This window comes from Crocuta crocuta, unplaced genomic scaffold, assembly GCF_008692635.1.
Source record: "Crocuta crocuta isolate KB4526 unplaced genomic scaffold, BGI_CrCroc_1.0 scaffold59, whole genome shotgun sequence".
NCBI lineage: Eukaryota > Metazoa > Chordata > Mammalia > Carnivora > Hyaenidae > Crocuta > Crocuta crocuta.
The window spans coordinates 1345200-1368020 of NW_027551578.1; the positions used below are offsets into that span (position 1 = coordinate 1345200).

The window sequence follows — 22821 nt, forward strand, 5'->3', positions numbered from 1 at the left end:
GCTTGAAAATTTTAACCCTACCTCGTAAGTATTTTTACATGATCTGACAAGTTTTTTTGTTTTTTTTTTTTTAATTAAGATTGCATGGATATGTCTATCTAGCTAATTCCCTTTCCCTGCTGGTCATTTAAGTTACAGTGAACACATTTGTACACAAACCTTGGCTGCATTTTTCACTGTTTCCTTCAAATAAATTCCTGGGAGTGGAATTACAGGGTCAGAGACTTTGAACTTTCCTAAGGCTTTTGATAGGTGTTGTCCGCTCCTTTCCAGAAAGGTCGGACGTGTCTGTACTTGGACCAGCCACCTCTGTTGTACCTTTGCCATGTGGAAATGTTAACGTTTGCAAATAAGGTCTTTGTTCATAGCCCAGGGAGATAGACATTGCCATTTTCAATCCTTTAATTTTATTGAATTGAACAGCTTCCCATGTGTATTAACTGATTCTGTAGCCTATTTTTTTTTCTATCCCTTTGTATATGCCTTGTAATAAAGGTTACAGATTACATCCCTTTATTTCTGGGGGTAGCATTTTCCCCTTTTTTCTCTTTTCTTTTTTAAACAGAGAGACCTTACTATATGCAAATTCCTAGTCTTTTCCTCTATGGTTTCTTCCTTTGCTTTCAAGCTTAGAAATGTGCTTCTCATCTAGAACTCAGATAAATATTTACTTACATATTATTCTGGTGTTTGGTGTGTTTGCTTGATTTCTGTGTTTAACTCTTCATCTGAATTTATTTGGTATTTTAAATTTAATTTTTTACATTTATTTTATTTATTTATTTTTGAGAGAAAGGGAGCATGAGCAGGGGAGGGGCAAAGAGAAGGGGGGCAGAGGATCCTTGGTGGTCTCTACACTGACAGCAGAGAGCCAGATGTGGGGCTTGAACTCAGGAACCATGAGATCATGACCTGAGCTGAAGTCAGACGCTCAACCAACTGAGCCACCCAGGTGCCCCAAGTATATTTTTATGTATTTATTTGTTTGTTATTTTTACTTTTTTTTTTTTGAGAGAGAGAAAGAGAATGTGTGTAAGCAGGGGAGGGGCAGAGAAAGAAAGAATCTTAAGCAGGCTTTGCGCTGTCAGCACAGAGCCCGATGCGGGGCTCAAACTCTTGAACCATGAGATCGTGACCTGAAGTCAAGGTGGATGTTTAACCAGCTGAGCCACCCAGGTGCCTCTATTTTTATTACTTTTTGTTTTTTTGTTTTTTTACTGGGTTCCAGCATGGAACCCAGTACGGGGCTTAAACTCACAACCCTGAAATCTAGACTTGAGCTGAGATCTAGAGTTGGAGTCTTAACCAACTGAGCTACCCAGGCGCCCCTTGTTTGGTATTTTTGAGAAGTGAAAGTGAGTTGATTTCCCACTCCCCTCCAGGGAGCTAACTAGTGGTCAAGGCGCAACAGCCAGTCGCTATTTCCTCAGTACCAGGGGAGCAGTGCATCCCTCTTTCGTCCTGCCCTCCTCCTGGGTTGGAGCCAGGTGGAGAGAGTCCCAGGCTGAGTGGGGAGGACCAGCCGCCTTGGCTCAGCTGCTTTTGATGCCAGTGATGATCTGTATTGACAAAGTCTGCCCCCCATATCTGCTCAAGGGACCTCTCTTGGTTGGAATCTTAACCCTCCTCCCTGCGGGAGGGAGGGGTGCGGGGGATGGGGAAGAGCGCAGTGAGTGCACAGGGCATCTGGGGCATCCTGACCTTGTCCTCTGCACTTGACTTCCTGGCTCCTCCCCATGGGCCCAGCTTGAGGAAGATTCAAGTCCAGGCTTGGACTTGCCACTTGCTTGAACAAATCACCGAGTGGTCTGCCTCGGTTTCTCCATTTTTATTTAAGTAAAGAAGACTGGGAATTAACAAACCTCTCTGGCTTCCTACCTCTTGTGAAGCTGCAGTGAGACACACGTTACAGTGTTTTGAATCATCTAAATGTTAAATAACGAAATGTTATATAACTTCAAAACGTCGTAACATTAAATTCAATCTTAGGTGCTAAGGATTGTAGCAGATACCATCATTTTGTTGTCTCTAAGAGAAAAGAAAGCCTTGACCAATGTGTTCTGCCATCAGCTTTAAGGCTCCTCCCCCTTTCCGAGATGGGAAGTACTGTGCATCTTTGAGCAGATGACATTTGGACCTGACTCTCCTGAGGGGGGAGAGGTGGATTTGGAGGCCTAGCCGCAGACGTGGGTTTTGGGTGCACCTGTAAGGGGGGCGGAGCAAGACAGGCACTGAGATACCCACATTTTTCTTCTCCAATACAGAATTTTCCTTTCGCACTGATTCCTGAGGCCCATTTTTCCTCTTAGTAATTCCATGTCATGAGGACGCTAGCCCCCAGATTTCCATTGTGCTGACAGAGAAACTGTGAACTCAGCCCAGGTGTCTTCCTCTTGTCTTTCTTTGAATTGTCAGGCGCGAGCCACGGAGGCCATCAGAATCTGCCTTGTGTGGGTACGTCAGCCCTTCATCCTGTCCCCTTGCAGATATATGGGGGTGGAGGGAGGACCCTTTGCAGTCTGGCTTGGAATTTGAATTCTGTCTTCTGCCATTTATCGTTTGAGGGGTCTGAGACACGTGCCAGCTTTCCAGTCCTCAGTGTTTCCTTCTAACAAATACGGGTGAGAAGGATTTTTTTTCTGGAGCCTTGTCAAGAGAATGAAATGAGCTGCTGCGCATGAAGCCCTCGCAGGGTTTCTCGGGCGCTTCGTAGATGCGCCATCAGCACCACTCTTGGTTCTCTGTGCAGGGCCCCCTGGAACAGCTGTGTCTGGCCTCCAGCTGTCTACAGGTGACCCTGGGGCAGAGCTCCCGAGAGGGAGTAGCGTCCACACCCTGTGGCCGGAGTTGGTGGACTGTACTTTGCACGTTTCACCTCACGTTTCCAGATACAATGAAGTCCACACGGCCCATCTCGTGTTCTCTTCCCCATGTGATTTCTAGCACGGAGTGGCCTCCTGACCTCCTCCCCCAGACCCACAGCCTTCCCTGTCACAGTACATCGATCCCTGAAGAGGGAGGTGTTTTCTTCAGATCACCCACGTCTAGGGCTTCGCTTCTGGGGCACCGGGCGTGTCGTTGTAACTTTAGGAACCCCAGGGGCAGTGTTCTGCTTTGATGCTATTATTAGACTCTTCAAACCACTGCTTGTCTGTAGCCTCACAGGACTTAGAAAGGGGCAAGAGAGAGGAGATCCTGGTAATGCCGTTTTCCAGGAAACTAAAATGTCATTTATCCGGTCCAGGGTCATTCAGCAAGAACATACTCAGACCTGAGCGCCACGATTGGCTTGCTTTTTCCCACAGCTTAGCCCAGCTCTTGAGCTTGCTTCCTTTCTCATCAGGCTTCTTGAATGGCGTGCAGGGGGAAGTGAGGCAGATAGACTGGGGGCCTGGGGATGGGAGCAGCCTCTGGTGGTCAGTGGGTTGTCCCTAAGTTGAGAGACCTTTTCTTTTAAGTTTTGTTTGTTTTTTTTTTAAGTTTATTTTGACAGAGCACAGTAGGGGAGGAACAGAGAGAGAGGGCAAGAGAGAGAATCCCAAGCAAGCTCTGCACTGTCAGCGCAGACCCCGACACAGGGCTCGAACTCACGAACCGCAAGATCATGACCTGAGCCTAGATCAAGATGCTTACCTGACTGAGCCACCCAGGTGCCCCGTTAAGAGACCATTTTGCCGAGACAGAAGGCTGATCCTTCCCCACCAGGAGCTTCTGTTTTATGCCGTTTCATTAGGGGAGGAAGGGGGCTTCTCCTGGGCTGATTGGGTGGAGGCAGATGGTATCGCTTGCTCCGGCAGGAATGGGTGCTGGGAGGTACAGGTGCTTTGTGCAGCGGCGTCACATGGGCCGTCCTGTTGCTGTGGGCTCCGTCGTGGAACCGGGTGTAGGTGGGGTCTGTGCTGCACGGCAGAAGTGGCAGGAAGATGTCCCCGGCAGCCAAGTCCGTCTCTGACTCATACTGTGCTCAGTGCTGTCGCCCAGCAGTGCACGCCACCAGCCGCTGAGGCTGGGTCTCACGCCGCCTCACCTGCCACCCCCCGAAGGGCTGCTTGCCGGTGGCCTTCAGCTGGGCAGCCGGCTGAGGCTGTTGTAGCCGCAAGGGGAGAATTCCCTTCTTTCTCTTCCACCGCTGAGGCGTGGATGTGAATTACTGACTTATTTGCAGAAGGGTCGTTGCCCCTCATTTGAATTCTCCTGGCTGGGCTTTCTGGCTGTGTCCAGCTCTAGTGAACTAAAAACCCTGAAAAGAAGGGAGAATAAAGTAGGATTTGGCTCAGGATTGCTGTCGTATATGGTTTTGCTTTTATTTTCCTTTGTTAGTGAAAATTGAAACATATCCTCCTTGGATTTCTTTTGACTCGATGTTGGAAAAAAATATTACTTCCTTCCAAGTCTTTCGATGCTATTGATATTCCCTAGGTTTTCAGTTCTGATATCTTTTACAAGGAGCTGTGCCTCATCCTGACCTCTCACCCATCCCTTTTACCTTTCTCTCCTTGGATTTTGTTCCGTGGCAGCTTGATCGAAAAAAGTGACCTTTTGTGTCACTGCTTATATCCCTCCTACATCCTCTGGTTGTGGCCCCACCACTCTGCCTCATCAGTTGTTGACCAAGCACCTGCTGGGGACCGAGGTGGAGAGCGGTTAGCATCCGCTCTTCAGGGAATTCTAGTCTGCCAAGACTGACTAGAAGCTTCTGGCTTTCTCTAGCTGCTGTTGACCATCGACCATTGGCAGTCCCCACGTCCCCGAGCTTCCCTCTCCTTGCTGTCCAAAACAGACTCATCCTCTTCTCCGAGTTTTTATGTTTAAATGAGGCAATTTAGGAAATGGAGATGAGAGTTTAGGAAGTTTTATATTTAAATGAGGAAATTAGGCAGAATTTGAGCATGGATATATTTTATATTTAGAAAGTGTCGGCACACCAAGGTCCAACTGGTAAACCTCAACAGTCATGGTTTTAGTGTGGAAGCCCCAGTGCTTTTTCTTCTCCGTGTGTGTGTTCCTTCTGAAGACAGGTGCATCCGTCTGTGCCCTGGATTTCCTAGAGTGGCTCGCTTCCACCTCGGGAGGCTTTTTTGCAAATGTATTACAGTGACATCGTTTCCCCTCCTACACCTGATTCTATCTGTGTCAGTGTTTAGATATCATCTTGTTTACAAACCCTCTTCCCCAGCCACCCTGCTTTCCCTTTTTCCTCAGGGAGAGGCTTGTGTGTGTCTCAGTGGTAAATGAATTGTCTAAATCATTTAGCATAACGCAAAATAAGGTGATGTCGCTAACATGTGCCTTTATACCACCCATTTACACAGTACTTAAATTTATGCGGAGGTTCTCTTTTCTGATTAGCAAACAATGGTGTTAAAGGGAAGAAAAAAGACTTCTGCTTTCCCAGGTCCTTTGTGGTTTGGGAAGAGCTGTATCCTTATTTCTCTGGTTTTGTGTCTTCATGGGAAAATGTCAGCATTCCTTACAAAGGTGTATATTTTGGAGTAAACTGCAAACTGAATAAGAATGCATAGCTATGTGATAAAGATTCTTAACATGAAAACAGATGCTGTGTGGTTTTTTTTTTTCCACTTATGAATTAGGTCACTCTACGGGAGAGCAGCGGGAGCTGATCTATTTCAGAAATGTTCACCATATTTTCAAGTGTACCATGGAATCTTAATGTTACCACCGGAAGAAGGAGCCTTGCCCATCGGTTAAGATAGCCACAGGCTCTGAGTCCAGACACTGGCTTCAGATGCTGGCTGTGCTCCTTACTTTGCTTAAAAAAATTTTTTTTCATTGTAGTAAAATACATATAACATAAAATTTTCCATCTTAACCATTTTTAAGTGTGCAGGTGAGTGGCATTAAGGGCATTCACACTGTCGTGCAGCCCTCCCCACCACCCACCTCCAGAACGTTTCCCAACCATAAATCTGTCCCCGTTAAACACTGCCTCCCCTCTGCCCCTCCCCCAACCCCCCGGCCACCATCATGCCACTTCCTGTCTCTGTGAATGTGACTGCTGTTGGGTGTACCTCATAAGAGGGGAGTCATACGGTGTTTGTCCTTTAGCGACTGGCCTTTTTCACTTGCGTAATGTCCTGAGAGTTCATCTGTGTTGTAGCCTGTACCAGAACCATTTTCCCTTTTAAGGCTGAGTGATATTTTGTTGTGCGTGTGTGTCAGGATTTGTGTATCCATTCCTCTGCCGCTGGGCACTTGGTGTTGCTTCCACCACTCGGCTCTTGTGAACAAGCTGCCGTGAGCATGGGTCTGTGATGGGTCTGTGAGTATCTGTTCACGTCTCTGCTTTCCATCCTTTTGGGTCTTGCTCAGAAGTGGGATTGCTGGATCGTGTGCTAATTCTCTTAATCGTATGAAGACCCTCTGTACAGTTTTCCTCGGTGGCTGCACTGTTTGGCACACCCACCAACAGCGCACAAGAGTTCTGATTTCTCCCCCTCCTTGCCAACGCTTGTTATTTTCTGGTTTTTGTTTTTTTATTTGTTTGGAGAGGCTGACTTTGCTTTTTGCCCCGGGTTGCGAAGGGAATTAGATGCATCGACACTTGTAAAGAGCGCAGAGCCTAGTAGACTCTCGGCAAGCCTGGCTGAGCGGTTTGTGCCAAGTGTGAGTTTGTGGACGGGGAGGCTGAGCGAGATCATAGCTATGGCCACACAGGAAGGTCAAGGGCAGCGCCCGAGTCACCACAGGGCCATGTCAGGATGGAGGACGGGGTAAGTCTTCTCTTTCTCATATTTCCCGGTGCCTCCCTGTTTTTGGCAAGTGATTTCAAAAGGACTATAAAACATTTTTAGGGGGCACCTGGGGGGCTCAGCTGGTTAAGCGTCCAACTTCAGCCCAGGTCACGATCTCGAGGTTTGTGAGTTCGAACCCCGTGTGGAACTCTGTGCTCACAGCTCAGAGCCTGGTGCCTGCTTTGGATTCTGTGTCTCCCTCTCTCTCTGCCCCTTTCCTGCTCATGCTCGGCCTCACAAAAATAAATACATGTTAAAAAAAAAAACAAAAAACATTTTTAGTTTTCTATGAGTTGATTGTTTAGAATTTGGAAAGTCATTGCACTTGGTGTTTGTATCAGTCCAAAGGGCCGGGTTGTTTCAGGATCAGGACCCCTCACCCCCCAACCCCCCTCAGGGACAGGGGGATGGCGGGGAAGACGAGGCAGAGGAGCCAGTGTGAAGACAGGCCAGGCTGCTGGTGAGTCGGGCAGTCTGGAATTTAACTTTTAGAAACTGGGCATTGCCTGGTCTATTCAACTCCTTAATAAAATACATTTGTTTATTTGCCAAATGCTCTCTGGTTACTTACCAGTCAGGGTCAGCTCCTTCTCATCCCCCTATCTTACCTGGGTGCCCAGATAGGCTGGTTTTCATATTTTTGGGTTTTTTTCACTCCCCTGAATACTCACTTCTGAATTATTCTTTTAATGTTCATTTTAAACCCAGAGTGGGATTGGCCTGTGTACGTACCAGGAGGGGAGTCCCCCGCAAGTCCTCGCCATGGCTGCCACTCAGAGGCCCCAGTGTGTAATCAGGGCTGCCCCTGGACCCAGCTGGCCTTTGAGGAGTGGACTGGAGGACTGCTTCTATGTGAGCAGCCAGCGGAGGGGATGGTACTTGCTCGGCTTGGCCTCTGGTATTCCTGGGGAGCCTGACTCCAGAGGCTGGGCCCTGGAGTCCTTTCTGGCAGTGGACTCTAGGAATCAGGGCATGGGGACCCTCTCTGCCTGGTCACCAGTGGGCGACGTGGACAGGGTCCCCACCCTCTGGCTCTCAGTTTTCACATCTGAGGACTCAGGGGAAGAGACCACCTGACGGGTTCTGTGGCATGAGTAGTTATTTTCTGGTAGGAGATGCAGCAGGGCACTCCGTCCATCTGTCCCTCGCCTGTGGCAGCTGCAGGAATGAAGCACAGGAACTGGGAGGCAAAGCGGGAGGGGCAGCAGTGTGGGTGTGCGCAGGTGGGCACATTCGCACGCTGTGCCGGCCCCAAACCTGCAGGTGACCCTGACATTCCGGGGGGAACCTACCACGGAGGCCAGCTGCCTTTTCTGTGAATGCTGCTGTTGCTCTGTAAAGAGATGTGGCAGATGTGGAAGAGACCAAGGAGACAGTGATCATCCGGCCGCCCTGAGCACTGTTTTTCTTCCTTGGCTTTATGCAACATATTGTTTTTCACATGGGAAAGTGTCAGTCCCTCGCCCTTACTGAAGCCCCTGGTTTTTCCTGGCCTCTGTTGCTGCTCTGATAACTCAGAGGGTGTTGGGACTGTCTTTATCTGTGACACCATGTGGGTGACATCCATGAGACCGCCAGGCTCCCCAGCTGTAACAGCTGTTTCGTTGACATTTCGGGCGGCATTTGACTGCCACCGTGTTCAGTGGTGAATAGCTCATTTTGTTTCTCCCAGATGATGTTCCTCCTGTCACTCGGGCATTTGTCAGATACCAGGAGTTGTGTTTTTAATGGCTTTAATTGCTAACCTTTGAATCTTAATCAGGTTTAAAATAGCACCCTTTCAAACACAACCGTGTCTCTGAAATCTACTGAAATACATGCAGCTTCCAAAAGCATCGCCGTGAATGCTTTACAGCCTGGTGTCTATAACGAGGAGGTGTGTGAAAGCAGATCTGGGTCAGTATTTTGACCTAGATCATGATGTAGAGCAGGCCAGGGGAGTAAATGTTACTATGCTGCCTTGGGGCCGCCTTTCAAAGTGCCAAGCCAGTTATTACAGGTCCATTGTTCCCTGGGTCTAGAGGGACCATGCAGTTCAGGGGCCAGGGTGCCTTGGGGAGTGAACGCAAGGGACAGTTAATGATTAGAGGGGGCAACAGCCCCAGGTCAGGACGATTGGGGTCACTTGTCTATATCCAGATGACCACAGCTCTAGCGGCCTCCTTGTGGTCTCCGTTCCTTGACACTAGAATGACGATTATTGATTATAATAAATATATAGACTTTTAGTAATTTTTCTCAAAACATTTTCTTATTTTGAAAAGCCCACAGTAGTAGAGGCCATGAACTCCTGTGTACCAGCCCCCCTGTCCGTAGTCATTGGGATTTTCCTGTGCTTGTTTTGTCCTTAACTATTGGCACATTTCCCCCCACTGTAGTTTCAGGCAGATCCCAGGCATTGCCTTCCTCCCTGCGATGCTCACTTCCCAGGAAGCGTCACTGGCCTGTGTCTGTATTCTCACAAGAGGCAGGAAGAGCGCAGGGATTAGAGGCTGGAAGACTGGGGAGAAGCCGCATTCAGGACGTGTCAGAACGCCCTGAGAGCATCTCTGAAATCATGGCTTGCAAACATCGCAGGGAGGGTGGCCACTCAGTTTACCTTCGGGGAGCTTTCCTTAGGCCTTCGAGAAGGTTCTCTGAGTGAAGTTGGACTCCCCTTGCTTGATAACCTGCAGAAGCAGGGAGAGCGAGGCTGCGTGCCCCAGCGGCTCCCTAGCAGCCCCTCCAGGGCCAGAGTGTCGGCTCTGCTGTGAGGTCGCGGACTTTCTCACTCATGATCCCCCTTCTTCCATCCTCCTACCCCGGCTGTCCTCAGACCACCGTTGCCCACAGTGCCCCTGTGTTGCTTGAGAACAGGCCAATCCCAGTCTAGACTCTGAGTCCCGAATCCCTGGGGGCAGAGCGCCAAATTCCATATTTTAAGTCCCTGCCGTGGGCACCCAAGGCTTTGAGCCTCTGGGTCAGGCCCCCGGCCTTGAAAGGTGGTTTGTCGTGGAAGCCGCTGGTTCCCTGTGTGTCTGGTATTTGAAGCCAGTCTCCGGTTCCCTGTGTATTGTGTTTTTAAAACACTGTGTTGGCGGGTGAGAACATGCAGCCAAGTCAGTGGCTCTCAGCCCGCCGAATCCCTGGGGATGCTTACACTCGGCCCTTCAGTTGCTGAAGCTGGGACTTAGGCATTTATGTGTTAAAACATTTTGGGGTCATGTGGGTGGCTCGGTTGTTGAGCATCTGACTTCGGCTCAGGGCATAGTCTCACGGTTGGTGAGTTTGAGCCCTTGAGCCCCACATCAGGCTCTGCGCGCTCAGTGGGATCCTCGGTCTCCCTCTGTGTGCTCTTTCTTTCTCAGAAATAAATAAACATGAAAAAAAATAAACAATTCTGCTTCATTGTTGAGGTTGAAAGCCCCACCCCCGGCGTGGTGCCTGTGTGGGCTTGGCCGCGTGGGGGTTGGGTCCTGCGTCTGAGCAGCAGGCCTGGGTGGGGGTGGGGGGGTTCGGGTGGCGTCTGCAGGCCCAGCCAGGACGCCCCGCGGAGAACCGCTCATCTCTTGGTGGCGATGCTCCTGTCTGGACTGGGAAAGATCACATTTGAAACGAGGTGTCTGTACGTGACTTAATTACAGAGAAAACCGGAGCACACACTGCTCCTGCTCTCACCCACTTGCCTGGCTCCTCAGGGAAGTGTGTGTGTTTTTAGGAAGGTTTATGGCAGCCGTTTTCATCATCCTGAGATTAATTACCCAGAAGAGCGAGGAAAGGGTCCACGCCTGGTCCAGGCTGCTTCAGGCGCTCCGTGCACACGTCCCTCGTGCTTTCCAGGGGGTTCTCGTGCAGTTCTGATCTCTTGTGAGGTTTCTCTCTTTGCTGTGGCTCCTTATTGATCTGTAGATGCTTATGGTTTTGTGTGTGTGTGTGTGTTTTGGCTTGGCTTGGCTAAAAATAAGCACTTTTTCCTCATTCCTCCTGAGCTGGGAATTAAAAACAGCATCATTATACTTCTGCTCTTTGGAGTCGTACATGAGAGGTTGATAAAGGCCACCTGGTTGTTTTTTGCCTGTCCCTTTTCAGGTGACTGGTTATGGGGCCCCTGGAGGGTCCGTAGTCACATCCCCAGATCCTGGCTGAGAACTCGGCCACCACCTGCCCCCTCCAGTATTTTTTGTTAATAATTAAATCACGTTTTGGAATCTGTCCTCATTCCCAGAAAGGATATTCCTTTCCTGCTGAAGTGTTGATGGGAGCCCGTTGTGTCTCTCCCTTCGCAGCCAGGCTGGGGTGAGGCAGGCGTGGCCCTGGGGAGCTTGCTCCGGAAGGAGTCCAGAATGCCTTTCTTGCTGGGCCGCCTCTCACTGCAGGTGCGCCACACGCACGTGGGCTGTCAGCATCGGGAGCCCACCCTGCAGTCGGGGGGCTGATGCCTTTAGGAGAAGGAAAGGGGCCAAAGTAAATTTTGTGATTTCAGTGCAGCGTGATCAGGACTGGGCCAGAGCTGTGGTCCATGCGGGGGGCACAGGGGTCATGTATGAGTGTGAGGGCATGTCAGGGAGCTGCACAGCAGCATGATGCTGGGGTGGGGGGTGCCTACCATGTAGGGCCCTGCGTGTGGATGGAATGTGCCCTTGGCAACATGTGTGGGAGGAGCGAGAAGCCAGACTCGAGGCACATGGGCCATTAGGAGGGTTTCTCTGAGAGAATCAGGAGGGAGGGGTGGAGCTGGAGACATGGAAGCCCATTCTTGAAGAACTGGAGGGGGTGGGGCGCCTGGGTGGCTCAGTCACTTAAGCGTCCCACTTTGGCTCGGGTCATGATCTCACGGTTCCTGAGTTCCAGCCCCACGTCGGGCTCTGTGCTGACAGCTCAGAGCCTGGAACCTGCTTCAGATTCTGTGTCTCCCTCTCTCTCTGCCCCTCCCCCACTCATGCTCTGTCTCTCTCAAAGATAAATAAACATTAAAAAAATTAAAAAAGAATGGGGGGGTGGCAGTCCTGGGGACGAGAGGGGGACAGTGGCGTCACCGAGTCCAGGGAGATGGCCCATGAAGACAGTCCCATGCTGGTGTGTGACTTCACAGGATCCTCGGAAGGAATTTCATTCCTGTCCCTTTCCGCGTGTTGCCCCCTGACCAAGACCTAGGATGATGGAAATGAACACGCCCCACAGGCCTTTTTCCTCTGGCATTTCCCGGTGATCATGATCATGATCATGAGTGATCATGAGTTACAGTGATTTTTCATTTCATTAAAAACCATTCATTACAGTGAAAACTTGTCACAGGCAACAGCCTGCTTCCTGGTGAAGGTGTGGTGTTGCCCTGGGTTCACACCACCTACCCCAACTCCGGGCAGAAAGCTCAAGAGAGCTGCTCAGTCTGGGTGGGCGAGCGCCTGTCCCCTGGGAGGGGGGAGAGCAGCAGCAGCAGCAGCAGCAGCAACCTCAGGCTGGTTCCCCTGTCCTGGCCCCATGGCCCCTCCCACCCTCCCTCCTGTGGGATCTCCGGGCAGGGTGCTCTCAGTGGGCTTTGTCTCCATTCAGGAGCATCTGCGGGCTGAAGACCTCACCAGGCTCCCGGGCAGGGGCTGAGGGGCTGGGGTCACTCGTGGTGGAGGCTGCCTCCTCCCGCGGGGGCAGGGGTACCCCGGCCCCCAGCATGGGCAGCTTCTCTCTCAGCCTCGCCCGGACGGTGTTGTGGTTTGTGCCTGGGACCTCTCGGTGAGCGGGATTCTGAAGACCGTTCACCGGAGGCACCTGTCCCGGATCTTCACCCTGTCCGCCATTGAGCTTGCTTCTGAAACTCTCACACCTACCGACCCTTAAGACAGTTGTCAGTAACAAGTCCAGGTGCAAACCTTTGGCACGCCTGTGTTTGTACCCAGCCCAGGGGACACAGGCCGCCCCCTCCCCCGAGTTTAGGCTCTGAGTCTTCAAAGACAGAGGCGCTGACCCAGCTGACAGGGGCAGTGGCCCACAGATGAGGGCCTGGGGGACCCCAGGTCACCCGAGAAAGCCCCGTGCCTAACCCAGCGCTCACTCAGGGAGAGCACGCGGGTAACAAGCTACTTTTCTCCCAGGCTGAAATCGGGAAGCCTGACACCCACCAGGGTCCTTCTGCAACATTTCAGTACAGTCTCTGCCAGGGTTGAACCCTGTTCTCAACCTGTGAGTCAGGTTTGCTCCGCCCGCCCCGTGACCTCCTCCCGCTGCAGAGATGACGAGATGTCTCTCCAGAACGGTGTGCCTCACTCCCTCGGCCACTTCAAGGGTTTTCCTCATCTGATTCTCTGCTGCCGCCGCTGTTTTCCAGCCGCCAAGGCCGTCTTGTGGCCTCTGGATCTCGTCGCTCCCAGCAGGGGGGCGGTGCAGGGCCACTTAGGGTATAGCAACATTGGCCACGGTTGCTGCCTAATTGCAGGCTTCTGGGGCCCAAAGCGTGTGTGCAGGTTTCCTGGTTTGGGCGCTCTGTGATTATGGTGGTTCTTGGGTCTGGTGTTGCAGGGAGGGAGGCTTTCGAGCTGCACACGCCCCTTCTCCTCTGGAGTGATTCCGGGACGGGCTGCAGTCATGACAGGGACACACAGGACAGCTTTGGCGCACTGGAGTGCGGCCAGACTTTGAGGACTGAACTTGAACTTGGAGGACTGAAAGCACCACCTGGGGTCTGTGTGCACACTCGCGGGGTTGCGTCCCGCTCCAGTGTGCTGCCCAGACCAGCTTAACGAGGTGGGCGACAGGCTTCGTGTCGTTTTGTTTCACATCTCAGCCGTGCGTGTGTGAACAGACAGATCTGCCGAGTAATTCCGTGTCCTGAGTGGAAAACTGCAGCCAAGTGCCCTTTGCTTGAACAGCATGGCAGGACGGGACACCCACAAAACTGCTTACCGGCTTTGGTCTCTGGGTGCTGGGCAGACCATTGAATCAGTTCAGCCGGTTTCCCTGGGGGCCGTCAGAGCACGTATGGGGAGCCTCTGCGGGCTTCCCGCTCTGATTTAATTCTTATGGACACTTCATGTCATGCCGGTGCCTTACCTAATTACACCCTAATGCAGAGTGACAGCCACACAGTGTGACAGCGCCCAGGACGGGGATGGCTCACGGACTTGGGGAGGCCCCAGCTGGGGACCCGCTAGGCTGCTGTCTGCTTCTGGGCTTTGGAACAAGGGAGCCACCAGTTGATTTGGCATCTGGGCGCTGCCCACCTCCGTGTGCTTCTCTTTTCTCTGCACAGGAGAGTTGCCCCGTTATGTCACCAAAGGACACCAGAGATAGAACAGCCAGAAGAGACTTCACAGGCTGGAAATAAAAAGCAGGATTTCATACATCTCCCAAGGTGGCATATCTGCTGCCAGAAACTTCTGTTTGGATAAAACAAACAAAAAACCCTTTAAAAAAAAAAAAAAACTATTGAACTCACTTCTGAAAGATCTGCCTCAAGTAGAGGCAGATCTACTAAAACACCAACTTCAGGTTTCCTCTTTTCTTCTGCTTTTGTTTTTGTCCACAGCTTCCCCCAGAAGTGAATGTCTCCCCGTTGCGAATTAGGGAGGGTGTGTGTGTGTCGAATTTTATTCTGAAGGGAACGTCTCCTTTCTTCTGTCGCATAAGCCTTTCTTCTAGAGATGTTTTTCCTCCCCATACAGCACTTTCAGAGTTCTCCTGGTCTGTTTGCTTTTGTTTTTCTTCTTTTTTGGCCTCGTTTTAAAACTCGAAGTGCTTCTTGTAGTCCTGTCCAGGGCACCTCCATAGAATTGTCTGCAGCATCTGGTCTTCCGGGAGAGAATGTGCTGGAACCAGCCCTCCCCTCGCCCTTGCAAGATGGCAGGACGCACAGGAACAGCCGCCTTCCCATCTAGGGAGTCGAGTCAGCCTTCCCAACTGGGGCTCCGCTGCTCGCCTCCACGGAGTTTTCCGAGTAGAAAGCCTGCTGCTGTCTGTCTTCTGAGCACAGAGGAGCTCGCCTCTGCTGTTCCCTCCCTGAGGAGTCTGTTCCTGTAGTCTCAAAGCAACTCCCAGAACCCCAGTTAGGGCTGCCGTTTGCAGCTCGTAGGACCGAGGTTGTATGTGTGTCTCGTGCTTTTGCGCAACTTGACTCTTTTGTGTTTTAGTTCCGCTACCTGAGTTGCTTCCTTCCTAGAACATGGCATCCTTCCTGTTAGGGAGATGCATTCAGGTTTTGTGTGGCCTCCTGGATCGGATTTGGTAGCTTCGTCAGCAGAGTGACTAGATGATCGCTGGAGTCGCCTTCTCCCTCCGTGTTCCTCACGTCCCTGCTTCTTCCGGGAGGGAGGAGCCTCCTGCTTGTATCTCTTGATTTGACTGTTCCCATTCCATTCGGACACGGTGCTGCGTGGTTAGAACCAGAGGAGGGTGAGGATAAAGGTGGCCTTGTCTCATCTGTGTGCCTCCAGGAGGCCAGTGGTAGTGGCCCAGCCAGGAATGGAAACTGTCTGCAGAGCAGAGGATGCAGGGAGGTAGTACATGGCCCATGTTTCCTTTGTGAGGCCCTGAGACCCTGACCGCCCTTCCTCCCCAGCATGGCCCTGGGAGGAGGATCCCGGTTCCCTGATCCACTCCGGGTTGCCCTCCGTCGGTGGCTAGGCCCCTGTCATGCAGGTGCGAGGAAGCACAGCACGGCCCCCAGAGTCCATCTGTGCCCTCAGCTACAGGTGAACAGAAGGAAGGTCCTCGGAGGGCCTGGGCATGGGGCGCCCTTTTATTTCTTTGATTCAGGCTTGAACCCGTGGCCTGTAAGTGTGCCTGATACCAGGCTGGAAAACTTGAACACGACTCTTCCAAAGGCTAGGGCAGGCCTCTTCAGATTTTAAGTCACAACCCACAAAGCAGACCGTGAAGCTCATTTAAGAGGGATGGCATCAGTATTTAAAAGAAAAATTAAATAGAAGAGAAGCTATTAGAGCACATTGCACACAGTAAAAATAAGTGTATTTTATAAAGCTTGTTACGTATATATATATGGATGTGTGTGCATCTGTGTACAGGTACATAAGTATATAAATAAAATAGTATATACAGTGACATATGAATTGTGTACTGGGTCTCTACATCGAATTTATTTCTTACCGTGGGTTTTGTCAAAAAAATGGGAAAGCTGCTGGGCTAGTGTGTGGCCAGGAGTGGAATAAAGGGAGAGACCGGGGGCCAGGGTAGTAGCTAATCTGGTTTAGGACACATACTTGGAGCGCCTGCGAGGCTCACGTGGTTAAGTGTCTGACCCTCGGTTTCTGCTCAGGTCATGACCTCAGGGTTCATTGGGCTCTGCACTGTCAGAATCCACTTGGATTCTCTCTCTGCCTCTCTCTGCCTCTCCCCTGCTGGCGTGTGCTCTCTCTCTGTCTCTGTCTCTCTCTCTCTCAAAATAAATAAACTAAAAAAAAAGAACACATACTGGTGTTTTGTGTAAGTGTGACAAAATGACTGTCATTGCCATGTGCAGCTTTGGTCCGCCCTTCAGATGGTGCCTCCAAATCACATGTCTTCAGGGGGTAGGGGCTGTCTTCCGCCTGGCCATCCCCCACATCTCCCTTTGTTCCTCCTCCACCCCCATCCCTGGCTCTGGGTGCACCTCCCTGGACAGTGATTCACCTACCCTCGTTCACGCTCCCAGCCTTCCCCTTCTTCCCCTGTTACCTGTTGTACTGCCTTGTGCTGCTGGCTCTGGTTCGGGACCGAAAATCATTCCCGTCTCCCGCGCCCTAGCTTTTCTTGTCCGCCACTGTGAATAGAACTTAATACCTGGTGACTTCACTAAAATGTATTCCGTCCCTCTAAGTACATTTAAAGGAGATAAAATGAAAAGAGATAATGAAAACAAATCTGCTTAGGGCCATGCCTGGGATGCAGTAGATACTCACTGAGCGTCAGTTCAGATCTTCTTACATTTAAGAGTATTTCTGTAGTCAGTTTCAACAGACACCTTAAACAGCAATTGATGAGGGCTCAGCCTTCACATTTTAAAGATCTTTTTCTTCCTTTCCTTCCTTCTACCCTTCCTTCTTTCTGTTTCCTTCCTTCCTTCCTTCCTTCCTTCCTTCCTTCCTTCCTTCCTTCCTTCCTTCCTTCCTTCCTATTTCTTTCTCTCTCTCTTTCTCTCTCTCTCTTTCTCTTTCTTTCACAATAAGCACATCTTAGTGCATTAGGGAAACAGAAAACATACCGGTAATACTTTCTGCATTGAAACAAGCAGTACAGTGACCTTGGGGTTAATTTACCCAGGCCTTTTGAAAAATAATTCATAGAGAACGTCCAGTTTTGTCTGAGGACGCCTTCTCAACTCCCCAATCACCAGTCTCCCACAGTGCCCTCCCGACCCCCCACCCCTGCTGTCTTTTCACAATTCCAACCCAAAGGTCTTGGTCGTGAAAAGTTCCTTTTGTCAGATACAGTGAGCTCAGCCCGTCTGGCTGTGGCCCCGCTCCCCACTCCCTAGAGCTGGATTACAGCCTTTGTTCTGGTCCCCCGGCCCCCCTGGCACGCCTGCAGCCCGCAGGAGGCCGCGGGGCCGGGGGCCTCCAGCTGGTGGTCCTGAAACATTCCCTCTCTTTCCTTCCCTGGAGTCTGGCGGAATTGATACGTTCCTAAAAGCTCCTGGTGCCCCGGCCTCTTACCAGCCTCTATGCAGATTTATTGTGTGGGCCTGTCTGCCTGGGTGTCTGTCTTCTAAAGACTCAGAAATGGTGTCTCTTTTCACCCATTATTTGGAGAGAATAATAAGTCTCTGTCAGATTAGCTTCTGGGAGGCTCGACGCTCTTTGAAAAGAGCTTGCATAATCAGGGTGTCTGTTGAGCTGTTATGCCAAGAACTCATCCCTGTTGTGCAAGGGGAATGTATATTTTGTACGTTTTAAATATTGCACCGTTCAGTCCTGTCAGAAATCAAGCTGCCCTACACTGTGCGCTTGGAATCAAGATGTGTGCCCTTTGTTACACACACGTTGGATGAGATTTTCTCCACGTGGGGCGGATCATTCATAGAGAGGGGCCGCAGGCCGTTAGCTCGCTGACCTCGGCTCCAGCTTTCCCCTGCTGGTCCAGATCCGTGCCTTCAGCCTTTTTAAGAAACAGCCTTGTGGGATGCCTGGGTGGCTCTGTCCGTTAAGTGTCTGACTTCAGCTCAGGTCGTGATCTCGCGAGCCGTGGGTTCAAGCCCCACATCGGGCTCTGTGCTGACAGCTCAGAGCCTGGAGCGTGCTTCCAATTCTGTGTTTTCCTCTCTCTCTCTGCCCCTCCCCTGCTTATGCTCTGTCTTTCTCTGTCTCTCAAAAATAAACATTAAAAAAAACATTTAAGAAACAGCCTTGAGTCAGACAAAATGCGAACAACCAGGCACAGGGCAGTGGGAAAACCAGCCACTGAGTGAGAGGTGTCTGGGCCCTTCTATCTGTATATTCTGCCCCCATTGTGAAATCTCGGGGAGAGAGGTACTATTTATAGGTGACCCCTCAAGAAAAGATACAATGAAACTTAACCCCCACTGCCTCTGAATGTGACCTTATTTTGAGGCAAGGGCCGTACAGAGGTCACCAAATTAAGGTCATTAAGGTGGGCCCTATTCCAGCATGGCTGGTGTCCTTATAAAATGGGGGAGATTTGGACTGAGAGACTTTGCTGGGTGGACTCAAGGTTTGGGGCTTTGTTTTCCAAACCTCAGAGCCCTCCCAGTTAGGGCGGCCCTCCAGTCAGTTTTAAGTACTTAAGTTTACACGTGGAATTTAGGAAACGAAACAGATGAACATATGGGACGGGGAAAAAAAGGAGAGAGGGAAACAAACCGTAAGAGACTCTTAAGCGATAAAGAACAAATGGAGGGTGGGGGATGGGCTAGGTGGGGTTGGGGATTAGGAGGGCACGCGTTGTGAAGAGCACTGGCTGGTGTATGTAGGTGATGAATCACTGAATTCTGCTCCGGAAGCCAGTATTACACTATATGTTAAGTAACAAATTTGGAGGAAAATAGAGTACTTGAGTTTAGGGGTGGAGCCTATGTCTGGCCTCCAAGCAGTTGCCTGGATTTGTTGGCTCCATCCTGTCCAAGAGCATCACTTCCCCACATCTGTAGGGCAGAAATCAGAGGACACTCACCCTCTGTGCTCTGCCTGAGGGTTATCAAAGCTGTGCATGCTGACCACTGGCTCTCTCTGTCTCTCCTGCCTCTGGTTCTCCATCTCTGTCTGGTTCTAGAACCTCTGTCTGCTCCCTGCAGGTGGGCCCACCGCCTCTGACCTGTGGGAGAGCAGATGGGGAGATGCCTTCCCCATCACATCCCACCTCTCACTTCCAGTCAGTGCTTTAGCGGGGCCGTCCGTGGACTGATAATTGGCATACAACTCGACCAGGAGCTCTTTCAGAACGGCCTTTCCTTCAGATGTTCATGACAAAGAAATGTTAGCTTATTCCAGGACCTTCAAAAACAGATCAGAAATTGGAATGTTTGGGGATAGGTCATGAAGTTCCCTCCACCCCAAATGCAGTGATGGGGGTACAAGTGTAGGGTGTCTGGCCGAATGGTGTCTGGTCCCTGGGGCCGGGAACAACAGCCTGAGACTCTCTGGGCACAGTCTGGCGGGCAGAGCCAGGCTTTGTGGGTCTAAAGCTTCTGTAATCTGAAGACCATTTCCAGGAGAAAGAGCGATTGTAAGCCCCAGACTGGATTTCCAAGTGAGGAGCGCAGATGGCGGTAGTCACAGAAGGTCAATAACCACCGGGTCTCATTGGAGGAGAGAGCGCTGACCAAGAGAGCCTAGATCAGGGGCCAGGTCATGGGAAGGCCCTGAGAGTCCTAAGAAGTGAAACACGAAGGTCCACACAATTTGCTCCGGGGCTCTGAGCAGACAATGGAAGTGTTGCTTTACAGATTCCTCAGTGACTTCCTCAGTGGACAGAAGAGGGAAGCATTGAGTGAGGTTAGGAGACACCACAGAATCCGTGTCATGGACTTGGGTACCCTGGCTCCGTAGATGGGCAGAGCGGTGTGAGCAACACTTTGGTAGGGCCCTTGGAACACAGAAGATGGGGTGAGAGGAAGGAGGCGGTGAAGGTGACCCAGAGCTTTCTCTGGGTGATGGACAGAAATAGAGGAAAATGCTCTAGTTCTCTAGGATGTGGGGTCATTGGTCTGAAATGCTGACCGGACAGGACAGCATGTGGGCCTAGCTAGTTCAATGACATGGGGCTGGGGTGGGGGGAGAGGAGGGAGCAGAGTACAGGGAAGTGGGTTTATAGCAAAGACCTGGCTGGTGAATCTTGTGGGGAAAGCAACATGGCGGGGTCAAGCACAGGAACCAGTTGCCTGTACTAATTGGGCTCCAGGTGTGGCTGGTTTCCAGCACCTTCCACTTACATGGCTGAGGTCTGCTGCGTTATTTTGGGATCTGTTCTGGCTTTAGCACTAGTTTGCATTGTCATCCTAAGAAGTCTCCTTGTCCCTAGGAGAATGTTAATTGGTTAATTAACTCAAGAGACTCCGTCTTGTGCTTCTTTTGCTTTCAATGTTGGTTTCCTAAAACTGATTTGTCCTTCATGATGTCACCAACTGTTTTCACCCTGTTTTCCAGACACTGGATATTTAATTATCATTTGTCATGGATCAAGTTGTGGTCATTGGGGGCAGGGTGCTTTACAGCCACCCATCTAACTAAACTACCGTTGGGGCAGAATGCGACCCGGAGGTCGTGGCCATATAACGCACTGTGGAACTCCGGGCCCTGACACACAAGTTGTAGCATCTGTTTTTTTATAGCACACCTTCTCCTTCAATTTCCAGACACTTTCTACATATTCTGATTCATTTCCATCAGTGCCTGAAATGTAGAAAATGAAAAGCAGTGTTGGGGAGACAGGAGCCCTGGCCTTGAGAAGCAGACAGCCTGTTTGGGAGACCAGAAACATGAGTTATTTGAAGAATACTTTGGTTCTGTAGATGGAGGTGAAGGAAATAACTAGGGAATTGACCAAGTACCCTGAAAGGCAAGGTCAGCCTGGGCTGGATTACGTTATGATTTGGAGAAACCATCCCACAGGAGGTGAAATTTGAGCAAGAGCTCAGAAGAATACAGAGAATTCGTGAAGGTATAAATAAGGGCATCTTAGGACAGACCTTAATTTAAGGCCATGAACTTTGTGGTCATTTGACCTTCGATCAAGCACCACCTCAGTTTCCTCCTTGAAAAGCAGAGGAAATACCGGAAGTTACTGCAGAGAGTTGAATGGGCATTCGTTGGGCGTTGGAATGAGCCACTGAGCACAGTGCCTGGCATGTAGTAAGTATAGTTCCAGCAGATAAGAAAGCCGCATTGTGTCACTATACACCTTTGTAGAACGACTTAACAAATAAAAAAACAGAAACGATAATGCCAAGCACTGGCAAGGAAACAGCAGCTGGAACTCTCGTGTTAGTGGTGGGAAGGCAAAATGGTGCAGTCGGTTTGGAAAAGGTTTGGCAGCATTTTCCAAAGTGAAACAGATGCGCCTGTACCGCCCACAAGTCCTGCTTAGACATTTCCCCAAGGACAGGGGCAGCGTAGGTGCTCACAGAATTCGTGAGGACTTTGTTCACATTTGCCCCACACCGGAAGTCACTTGTCCTCAGCTGGAGAACGGACGCAGGGGCTGTGGCACGCCCGTAAGGAGCGTGGAAGTACACGGTGGGTCACCACGCCGCAGCAGAAGGTGGGCGAGCACTGGTGGATGGATCCCCCTGTGCGATGGGAGTGAAGGAAGCCAACAGCAAAAGGTCATTTACTGTATGACTTCACTCACAACGACGTTCTAGAAGAGGTGAAGCTATAGAGACAGAAGGTCGATTGGGGGATGCCGGAGGCCGAGTGAAGGTACGCAGGAGAGTTTTTTGAGAGATGGAACTGCTCCGTGTGTCTTGCTGGTGGAGGTGGCTTCACGAATGTGCACAAGTGTCGGAACTCACCGAGCCGGACACGAGAGTGGAGTCTTAATTGAAAACAAATCATGAGCCAAGTGAAGGAACTGAGAAGGATCACGTCGTATGTGGAGAACGTGCTGGAATAGGCCTGGGAGTGGGCAGTTGGAGGGATCAGTAAACCAGCTCGGGTGGTGGGATGCCTGGGCTGTCAGTCCATTTGAGTGTCCAACCTCGGCTCAGGGCATGATCTCACAGTTCGTGAGTTCGAGCCCCGCATTGGGCTCTGTGCTGACAGCTCAGAGCTGGGAACCTGCTTCGGATTCTGTGTCTCCCTCTCTCTCCGCCCCTCCCCCGCTCATGCTCTTTGTGTGTCTCTCTCTCTTTCTCAAAAATAAATGAACATAAAAAAAGCTTGGGTGGTTCAGGTACAGCCTGGCTGCAGGGGGATTGGAAGTGTTTGTACCTGAAGGGACATAAAACAGGGAACCCTCAGGACCACCCAGGCAGTCGGTGGCAGGGTGATGGTGGCGTTCTGTGCTGCACAAGGGACGGACGAGGGCCCAGACGGGCCAGTGCGTGTCTCCAGCGTGTGGGTCAAGCCTGCACACAGCGGATGCGTCGAGGGATTGTGGGGAGGGGCTTGAGGCCATCACTCACATATGTTCCCCTTTCTAGAGATGGGGACACAATGGTATAAAGTCAGTAGCTTTTGTTTTGGAAAAATGCCCAAAATCAGAGGGAAAGCTCAAGCCTCCTGCGACACTGCCAGACTTTGCATACTGGACCAGTGGCTGGTCTGCAGGGTATTTTCAGCCAGAGAGCCCCCTCTTTGCATGAGAGTCCCTTCCACCTCTCCCTCCAGGCAAATCAAGTCAGGTTCGCTCTCCCTTGGGAGCCTGGGCCTTCTGCCATCCTCGCACAGATGAAGACTTTGCACCAGCAGCCTCCAAGTTGGTTGGATGACTGCTGTCTGTCTGATGGCCTTGCCCCCGTGTCCGCAGAGCTGTGAACCACCGGCCTCCGAGGCAGCATTGCCGCTTGGCGCCCCAACCCCCTGTCACTCGCAGGGCCAGTGCCTGTGCAGCCATCTGTGGTTTCTTGCATCACGTGCCTGAAGTGGGTGAAGGGGCAGACCCCACGTGTCTGCTGAGGACGCTGACACTGTCTTTCGATGAGACACAA

General features: G+C 51.0%; 1 protein-coding gene across 1 annotated transcript in view; it reads left to right on the forward strand.

Annotated features, from left to right (window-relative positions):
- Nucleotides 1-22821, forward strand: part of GALNT2 (polypeptide N-acetylgalactosaminyltransferase 2) — a 189986-nt gene that overhangs the window by 43451 nt on the left and 123714 nt on the right. Inside the window, exons 4-6 of the mRNA XM_077751686.1 lie at nucleotides 11018-11107; nucleotides 12098-12189; nucleotides 12285-12461. Of these exons, the coding sequence (XP_077607812.1) occupies nucleotides 11018-11107; nucleotides 12098-12189; nucleotides 12285-12461 (359 nt within the window). The remainder of the gene's footprint in view (nucleotides 1-11017; nucleotides 11108-12097; nucleotides 12190-12284; nucleotides 12462-22821) is intronic.